The 10000-nt window shown below is 39.3% G+C and overlaps 1 protein-coding gene across 2 annotated transcripts in view; it reads left to right on the forward strand.

The window, feature by feature from the left end:
* Ptp61F (Protein tyrosine phosphatase 61F) overlaps positions 1–10000 on the forward strand; it is a 48524-nt gene that overhangs the window by 13757 nt on the left and 24767 nt on the right. For both annotated transcript variants that reach the window (XM_043014591.2, XM_043014583.2), the window contains exons 4-8: positions 1148–1281; positions 1578–1803; positions 5672–5833; positions 6147–6348; positions 7132–7219. In XM_043014591.2, coding sequence (XP_042870525.1) covers positions 1148–1281; positions 1578–1803; positions 5672–5833; positions 6147–6348; positions 7132–7219 — 812 coding nt within the window. The remainder of the gene's footprint in view (positions 1–1147; positions 1282–1577; positions 1804–5671; positions 5834–6146; positions 6349–7131; positions 7220–10000) is intronic.

The following is a 10000-nucleotide window of genomic DNA, read 5'->3' on the forward strand; positions in this document are numbered from 1 at the left end:
GGATATTTTTGTGAAATCTTGATAGCATTACATTTTCCCTGTTAAACTTTAGTAGCATGTTTGTGAGAGGGTGAGAGTGACAAATCTGCATTGCATTTATCAATTGTGACTCATTGTTGTTGAGTATTTGTCATACTCATTATGTTATGCTGGTAGAAAACTAGTTTATAAGCAGTTAACCCATTCATGCCGGATTACGTCTTCTCACATGGTCGGAATCAGATGACATCCTGGTAATATCTGCCCCTTGATCGGTTGAATAAAAAGTTTTGAGTTGAAAACCTATCTTTAAGTCAAATGTGATTGTCTAAGAAGTAAAATAAAGTAAAAAATTAATAATTACTAATGTAATACTACTTTTGATTTGTCGATTACCTGTCATATCACATCATGTCATGAGGTACATGTACATATTCATATATACATGTATGATTATTTATATTGTTCTTTTTGTTTTGGTAAAAAAATTAAGTATAAAGCATGTTTTTTGATGCCCCCTAAAAGATTGCTTACACTTTCCATCGGTATTTTCACATAGAAGTGAAGAACATAAGCAAAGTTCAATCAAATATCACTAGAAAATCATTGCTGTAACATCTTCATTGACGAAAATAACTCCTCTGAACATGGCAATATTTATATGTGCCTTTACACTGTAGACGCATGCATGAAAACCATAAGAATAGGGTGGGCAAAAAATGCTCTTGGGAGGTTCAGCGCGGCTCCACGCAGTGGGAAAACACCCGGGCACAAAGCGTCGCGCGCTTGTTATCTTCCCAGCGTAAGGAGTAGGCAAAAATACGTCCTGTCGTGAATGGGTTAAACCAAATCAGTTTCCAGTGGTAAGCTTTTTGGATCCTATATGTTGACCATTTTATATGGCCAATTGCCAGAGTGGATAGGGCTTGATACTCTGTTGTGGAGTGCGTTTGGTTAGACTGGTGATGAGACATCAGTTTGGTGGTTGAAATGTGCCTGTTTGCATTAGAAGCAGCAGCTATGACACCCAAGTAGGAAGGAGAGCCAATTAGGCGTGCTTTGTGGTCACCCTGGGAGAATAGTCTGAAATAGTGTTGTTTAAAGGTGTTCAAGATAAATGTTTCAAGGTGTGGAAGAGTCTAATCTTACATGAGAAATTGCATTTTAGATAAAATGTCACCAGTACTGGCCTCTCGGCGAGAGCGATGGAGGCGAAGACACAATGATGATCACGCCAGTTGGGCTCAAGGTAGAGCTAATGAGTGTCAGTCGGCATTCACACTACAACTACAGCACCCTCAGGTATTTTCCATTTAATCTTATGCTGCGTAACCATTATGCAATTAACTTTTTATGAGTACCATTTACCATAAGTTGGCTTAGACATTTTTTTTATTTATTAATTTATTCATTTGTCTGTTTACTTATCTATTTACTTATTATTATTATTATTGTTGTTTTTGTTTATCATGTGAATAAATTACTTTTAGTTTTATTTCCTTTTTGTCTGTTATATATCAACTTTGTGTTTTATAGAAACAAACTAAACTTTATTTATAGTCTTGTACCAATATTCATGCATTCATATCTCATTTCAGATTAGTGGACATGAACTCAGGTGACAGCCAGCTAATCCTACATTTCCACTACACAACTTGGCCCGACTTCAGTGTTCCTCAGTCCCCCGAGGCTTTCTACAAGTTCCTAAGTGTTGTCAGAGCGAGCGGTGTCTTAGAACCCGACGTGGGACCGGCCGTGGTCCACTGCTCGGCTGGCATTGGGCGATCGGGAACTTTCTGTCTGGTGGATAGTGTCCTTATGATGGTGAGATTTGGGTTCTGTGCACAGTTTTGTGTGTGGATGTGGTATTTTTTTTATTTGATGATTTGTATGTTTGTCTATCATAACTTTGCTTAACCCGTTCCCGACGGGGCTAATCCGGCTTAAATAGACCAAAATTCCGGGACTCTTAAACGCATAAGCCTAACGCGTCGGGATTCTCGGCCGCACTGGCCGCGAGCCAGCGCTGCGCGCTGGCTCCTCCCGCGCCCCGGGCTGGACAAAGTAACGCGTCCCCGTCGTGTAGCCCAAAAACCACTAGACGTGTTATCTTGTCATCCGTCGTTAACGGGTTAAACTTGGTAAAAACATAGACATATCTTGTGGTAAGATAATACACAGATAGGAAAAATTTAATCATATTCAGAATCTTAGCACAAGTACACACAAAAGTACATGCCAGCACAGCAACAACCATGCCCCCTCCCCCTACACACACACACACACACACACACACACACACACACACACACACACACACACACACACACACACACACACACACACACACACACACACACACACACACACAATGTGAAATTTTCTTTGGCAATATGTATCTTTATAAGTGAGTGTATATAGATCTATATTTTGCTAGAATTTGTATCCTTTATTTGTGACTTGGTTGTTTATAGTATATCATTTTAGGTACATTATTAATCCATTGCGTACGGGTGTCATAACATACATCTTGGCACGGATTAGGCATAAAGGATGGGTGTCAATGCGTACATGGCGCATCATCGAGATCTGCTCTTAGTTGAAGCGGGCACACAATCATGAAGTATTATGGTTACAGGGTTCTAAAGTCAGCCTGAACTCCCATTTTATTAACCCAATCCCGACGGGCCCGGTGAGAAGTGAAAACCCCCTACGCCGGGCCTATGCAATATTGCATTGGGAACGTCACACTGGTGTGTCGTCCCGTCATCAGGCACTTTGCCGTAACACACCGTCATCATTGGGTTAATAGATTTTTGGAAAAATATTGTTTGGGCTAGTCTGCGTTACCCAGAGGGTGGAGGAAATATTTTCCCCCTTCCCTCTAATTTTTAGCCGGTGCCGCTAGTGTCGCAGACCGCCAGTCCTGACAATCAGTTATGTCGCTAGGCGCCCCGTCCGCAATGGCTTAATATCATTATTAATCTATATAAGCTTTGTTATTTTAAGGAGTCTGATCTTTGCTAGTGCAAAACGAAGATGACTAAGGATGAAGCAACTGAATACAGGCTTAAGGGAGAAGTGGGCAAAGTAGAAGAAAAAAGTTTATAGTGACCATTGTTTATTTCACTGTAAATAAGAATGAATCATTTCCACAAGGCAAAATGAATTATTTGAATTCAGTATCCAGTCCAAAGATGATTTGTAATATATATTTTTTATGGGAAAGAACTGTTTCCATTAGGTATGGTTGATCTCATACTGATACCTTTCTCAGTGAGCGAGAGATTTTCACACTTGTTTTAGGCAACTTGTACACTGTCCTTTCTTTTTTGTTTATGAGGCATTTGTTTTTTCTTGGAATTGTATTGCTCTTCTGTTGCCTTCCCCTCCATGTTTTCTGGTGGTGTTGCTCCAAAATATAGGTTGTCCTGTGCTTGTGATGCTTACTGGTGCTTTCCTTTGCCCCTTTCTTTTGAGAAATTTTGATTGTCTGTTTGCCTTTTTTTCCCCCCTTTTATTTCTTTGTTCGATGGGACCTTTTCTTTCCTTTTGTCTTCTATCTTCATCTTTTCTCCTTGTCTGACTTGCTTTTCTCCTTTCCTGCTTCAAATAAAATTGGGGATGACCTTGCTTCTGGGTGATTGTGGGTAGCAAGAACCAGCCCAACACAAGCACAAGGAAGGGCAGAAGGATTTTTGCAGTGGTAGCGGTTTTACAGGCAAAGCTCCTGGGCTCAGTCTCCTCAGGCCCACTTGGGGTTTCTCCTAGGTTTCCGCTGTTGGCTGGCTTCCTCCCTGGATGCTACTTCACTGACCCGGCTTCAGAACAGCCCTCCGTCTTGATGTATGGGTGGCAGCAGGTCGCTCTGTTCTCCCTGCTTCCCCAAAGCCAGAGGTATGGCTCTCAAACTCTCCTCCCTATCTCATATGCCAGTTGTGGTTCCTGCTTCCTGACTTGAAGTGCCACCCAGAGCAGATTGAGCTGTCTTCCCCACTTCCCTTATGCCAAAGGCCCAGCTGTTCCATGTGCTCCTTCATGCTTTCCCCCCTCCCACCTTTGGTACAATAATTGTGGCAAATATTCCATGACCTGTGGTTATGGAATATAAACACAGCAAAGTTGGCAGCAAGGTACATCATCTTACCTGTCTCTGTGAAGCTGGTTCCAGCATGTCCACCTTTTTTCAGGAACAGCTGCTGTAGAGTTAAATTGCAAGGCTGTAGCACATGCTGTGCCCTTTCTGGTTTTCCTAATGTAAAATGTGCTCTCCAAGCTTGAGTTAAAGCCTCTTCTGCCAATCATCACTTCAAATCATAGAAAGCTGACCTCTCCCTGCTTCCTTGTAGCTGAGAACGCAGTGTAATGAGGTTAATCCTTTATTTCTATGGAGACCTGAAGTGCAGTTTTGATGTTGCAACCCAGCTTCTAGGTTGCCAGGCTTTTAGCTTTATTGATTTGATATCTATCTGCAACCAGCAGATGCATGATGTGGACACTTGTTTCCACAAGCACTGAGTAGGTTGCAATCTGTTGTTCTCTTCGCACATTAGCTAAAAATCAGCCACATTTTCTTTTCCAGTTTTTATTCCATTTTGGAGGGTAAATTTAAGCATCACTCCTGCTCCCCCAGGTGAAACATAGAAGTTGTATCAGGCTATCGGGCTATTGCAGCTGGTTGAGGTTTTCTTTTAGCGTGTCTTAGTCTGAAAGTATTCTTCAGTGGTATATATTTCAGGTCATTGGGTCAAACTCTCAGGTGATGGAGACTCAGTTTTATGCAGCATATTTGTTCATCCCCCAGACCTTTTTGTCAGTGAAAGTAGGGCTTCCTTGTGTTTATGATCTGTATATGTAGCTGTGAACCTCTTGTAGTTAGGTACCAACTGAGCCCCATGTTGTGTATGTTGTGTCTTTTCATTTCCTTTTGTGTGTAAGTATCTTTCCATGTTTACTCTTGCTTTTTTGTTTACTCGGACCACAAGCCTAATCTCTTTATTTTTCCCTCTATTGCAGTTTTTTTTTCTCTAATGGATGCCAAGCCCAATTTACTAGACTGAAAACCTATTTGTTGTCAAGAAATGTGATAGAGCCAAGAGCCTTGTTCTTCCCTTCTGGCTTTACATTATAACCAATTTAAAGGACAAGGGAATTAGGTATCTAAAGGACATATGTTTAAAGAAAGTTTTCCAGAATTACAAGAATGCTATTCAAATTAAATCTCTCCTGACTGTCACCCTTTCATTTTTTTTTCACATACTTTACACCTCTGTACTTTATACACCATTCAGTTTGTTTTAACAGGAAGCACTTCTAATTTGAATTCACTAATATCACATTATGTTATTTTTGAAATCAGACAGTTTATTAGTTCGAGATAGAGCATCTAAACATTACATTTCGGCAAAATTGTAAGAGATGAATGTGGAATGAAGTATGTATGGAGCTAATGAAATTGAGTATATCATTAAAAAAGTATTAAAATTGGTAGAAGTACATTAATTAATACAAATATTTAACAGGAAAGGGTTAATATGGTGTTATCAGTTCCTTTTTATTAACATTCATAAAATTTTAAAACTAACCAAATTTTGACCAGATAACAGCTGATCAGTTAATATATTTTCCAATAGGACATACAGTAGTATATTAATGCTTTCCTCTCATAATGCCATTGCCATTGACTTTGCAGTTGTCACGTGGACTTTGTGACTCCGGTCAGGGAAAGGTGCTAGAGGTGCTGCTGGATATGCGACGGCAACGCATGGGCCTCATCCAGACGCCAGACCAGTTGAAATTCTCATATCAAGCCATTATTTATGGTGCACATAAGCTAAATGAAATGAATGGCAAGGTAAGCTTTTAAAGTCTGTCTTCCTCTGTACGTATGAGAGTGAGAGTGTGTGCACGTGTGGGAGTGCAGGTGTGCATGTGTGGTAGTGCGAGCATGTGCATGTGTAGGAGTGCAGGTGTTCACATGTGGGTGTGAGTGTGCACATGTGTGCGCGTGTGCACATGTGTGCGCGTGTGCACATGTGTGCGCGCGCGTGTGTGTGTGTGTGTGTGTGTGTGTGTGTGTGTGTGTGTGTGTGTGTGTGTGTGTGTTTTATAATGTTGATAAACCTTTCCAGCATCACTCATTCCACTTACTATACCCACTCAAACAGGATCCAGTGGAAGAGAGTAGTAGTGAAGAGCCGTCGCTAGCGGACGACCTCCCTCCACAGCCTCCCCCGCGCACTGACTCCCTTACCCGCTCTATGATAGAGAGTCAGCTGGCCCAGGAGCTGCAAGAGGGCCAGGGCACTGACACGGCTCCCGAGGACGATGATGACGAAGATGATGAAGAATTTGAAGACGAGGACAAAGGTGAGGGAAGGGGTTGATGATCATTTAGACTAAGAGTTGTTTGGTAGTAGTTTTCATGTTGTTTGTTGTTTGGAAGTCACAATTTAAGAAAATGTTTAGTTTTGATATATTTTCGGTGCCCGTAGAAAAGTAATTTTCAGTAAAACATTGAAGATCCTGTTAATTTTGAGTTACAGAGTTTATGTATTAGATGTATCATTACTAGCTTTGTGTTTCCTTTTTTTTTCCCTTACAGTAGTCCTCAGTTTTGTTACATCATTCCTTACAAAGGTCTTTAGTGTTTTTCACTGAGATGACAGGGTATCTTTGTTCTTACAGAAATAACTAAATCATGAAAAATCCACTCTAGACAATATAGAAAGATGAGACTGTACTTTCAAAATCCTCCTGGATTTTATCATCAGAATTGAAGATGAGGATTTGTAAACTGTTGCTTCATCTTTCTATAAACTTTTGTGTTTAATCGGCTTTTCTATCATTGTATCAACATGTAATGTGTTTTGTTATTCAAACTCTTTTGTGATCTGCCAAAGCTAAGGAAAGTGGATTCATAAATGTAAGTTGAGTGCGATTTTGTGTTTAGACCTTGTATTTTTGGGTATGTAGAAGGTTAGTTTGGTAGGTTTGAGAGTTAGTGTTTGTGTAAAGTGGGTTCTTTTGGTGTGAATGCAGTCAAATTGGAAGTTGGATAGATAAAAGTAGCTTCTGTTATTTGCTATGAAGTTATATGTTCTTCTCCCAGACATTAACTCTTTTTTTTTTCTTCTTCTTTTTGCCTGCTAGATGCGCCAGCAAGACCTCTGCCAGCCGAACCACCCACTGATGGTTCTGGGCCCGAAACTTCCCCTCTACCTAGTCCAGTTGATGATACGTAAGTGAACAACGACAGAACATACATTTTTTTATAGAGAGAAAATAGTTGTCATGGTGGTAATTTGTCTCTTTTCATTCTTACTTTTTGTAGGTATGGAAGACCAATCCTCTGATATTCAGAATTTTTATTTATGTATGGTAGATAAAAAAAAAGTAAGAGAATACTTTATGGATGTGTAAAGTCTTCCTAGGTTTTGTAGAAAATGCAAGGAGGAAAAGAAAGACAGGTAAGGATATATCAATGTGAGATATAAGTTGTGAAAAAAATATATGTAAAGAGAGAGAGAAGAAAATATAAAGGTAAAGAAAGATATTTATTTGGCAGTATTTGATTCTTAGTATTTGGTTCTTCCCTTGTAAAGAACCATATTACTATTATTAATATTACTGAATTTCATATTAGTGTTATCTTTTTTCCTTTAAATAGTAATAATGGTAGTAGGAGTTAAGAAGGTCCAGCTATTTTTAAGGGCCGAGCTCTGACAGTCAACGTCTTATGCACCTCTAGATATAGATATAGGGATCTCTGCTCATAGCTGAGTACATAGGCTGAGAAACAATTAGGGCCAAGGGAGATGAATGTACAGGTTAATATATTCAGCTAGCTTGAAATTTTGTTCTCAAGAGATGGCAAGGGATTTTGGTTGATTTTTCAGGATCTGTTATGTACAGATTAATGTCTCTTTGGAATTCAAACTCACTTGGATATCTTTGTTATATAGTCTGCCAGTGTCTTGAATATCTATGTAATACACCTTTGCATGTAGTTTAGTATATATATTAATTTTTTATAACTATTTTTTTTTTTCTACATCAAATTGTGACCAGCTTGATTCCGCTGCATATTTGCTGTATGTGTCCTTTAGATACCAATATTTTTTTCAATAGAGATCATAAAGTCTGGATTTTCAAGTGAGTTATGAATCCTATGTGAACAGAAGGGAAGTTGACTTGAAAACACTCTTCAGTGTTGATAAAATGGCAGATAGATATGTTGTGTGTATAGTGGGTTTATCTTCCAGAAGGGAAGTTATGGAAGGAGGTGCACTAAATAATTTGGGATTTCAGTTAGGTTCCATGTTGTCAGGCAGCAGTTGAACCTCAAGAAGCAATATGATATTTAGATCCAACTTTTTTTCTTTTTTTTTTGGGGGGGGGGGGCATCAATTGCATCTAGAATTGACTCCCTAGATTTCCCAAGCATGATTCAATGGCATGCAATGTTTGTTGCCCTGTGTCTTCAGCGTGTTTTCCATCTACTTTTAGAAGGATGACTGAGCAAGATGGTGCGATCTCACTGGTCCCCTCTGTGGGGTGCGGCTCTTCCTCTGAGAGGGCAAAGCCTACTGCCGCACCTACCCAAAAGCCTCTTGGAACTTGGCTCTCAGTTTGCCTGCGAAGTTTTCTCTTCCCGAGACAGGTTATCAACACTAGTTTGGTCTTTTGAGCCAGAGGAAAGTGTGCCTCTTGTAAAGCCATCTGGTGTGAATTTTGTCGCATCTTATAAACTTCATCTGCCTTCCTTAAAATTTCTTCCTATTTTGGATGTAAATTGAATTCTTGAGTAGATAATTATAAGACCCATGATAAAAATTTAATGGGTTAAACATTTATATTTTGATGTTGATAAATGATATAAAGAAGAGCATCAAATCAAGGCAAAAGTAATAAGAATTGCCTAAACCTTAAACCTAGGACACATGCTCCTGTTCAAAAGACACACTGAAGAAAGAAACTAGAGATTTGTGCTTTTGGTCTTCACTGTCAAACAACTATATATATTACTTGTTATATATTAGTGTGTCTTTTTTTTTGTGAGAATAAATTTATGGGGAGTTTGTTTATGTTGTGGCTCACACAGAAAGTGGAGAATATAAGTGAAGTAAGTCATGAAAGAAATGAAAAAAATCGAGCTCATAGTGATTCTGCAGTATTATATTTGGAAGACAGCGGGTTTCCTGGTGATCGACGAAAGTTATACCTTCGTGGTATAATTCTCTTGGATTGTTTATTATTATTATTATTTTTTTTTTTTTTTTTTCATCTATTTATTCTCTCTTGATGATCTAAGCATAAACTGGCGTAACCCCTTCAGCATGGGGATGTCATAGATGTATCTGTACAATGCATGTGACAAACTAATCGGGTATCATAGAAGTCCAGACATGCCACTAATATGTAGTCATTTTTATGGATTCTTTTTTCTTTATGGAAAGTAATTGTTAAGGGAAAGAAGCACTCATGTGGAATAAAGCTCTAATATCAGTGTAGGTTGGACGGTATTTATTAAGAGTGAAGAAGTTAAATTTTTGAAAGGTTATGATGCTAAGTCCAGAGTTATTTGACAATTTAAAGATTCTTGATGGTGCACTGGACAACCTTCCAGCTTCCTAGGTTGAAGGAGTTAACCTGAAGAGACAAGTGGCTTTCTCATCTAGGCAAGAGCATCATCACTTGTGAGTAGTAGCAATTTTGGTGTGTGATGAGGCATAGCAAATCAGGCTACTCCTGTTGAAGTTTTGGGATATGCCAAGGAGCTCTTAGGATGGTGACTACTAGCGAGTGTTTAGAAGAGCACTGTGCTTTTTCCTTGCCTTTGCTTTGTGTGGTTTTTAATCGCTTCCAGACTCCTTTTCTGCCCATAGTTGTGTGCATAGGAGGAGGCAATAGGAGAAAAGGAGGAAAGTGATAAAGCTAAACATATAAGAAGAGGCACAAAAGCTCAGGAATCGAGAAAGATCTAAATGCCTCCGTTGTCTCCCTTGCAAGGTTACAAGAA

Source organism: Penaeus japonicus, unplaced genomic scaffold, assembly GCF_977035675.1.
Source record: "Penaeus japonicus unplaced genomic scaffold, GWHDUDI00000001_assembly GWHDUDI00000008, whole genome shotgun sequence".
Classification (NCBI taxonomy): Eukaryota; Metazoa; Arthropoda; class Malacostraca; order Decapoda; family Penaeidae; genus Penaeus; species Penaeus japonicus.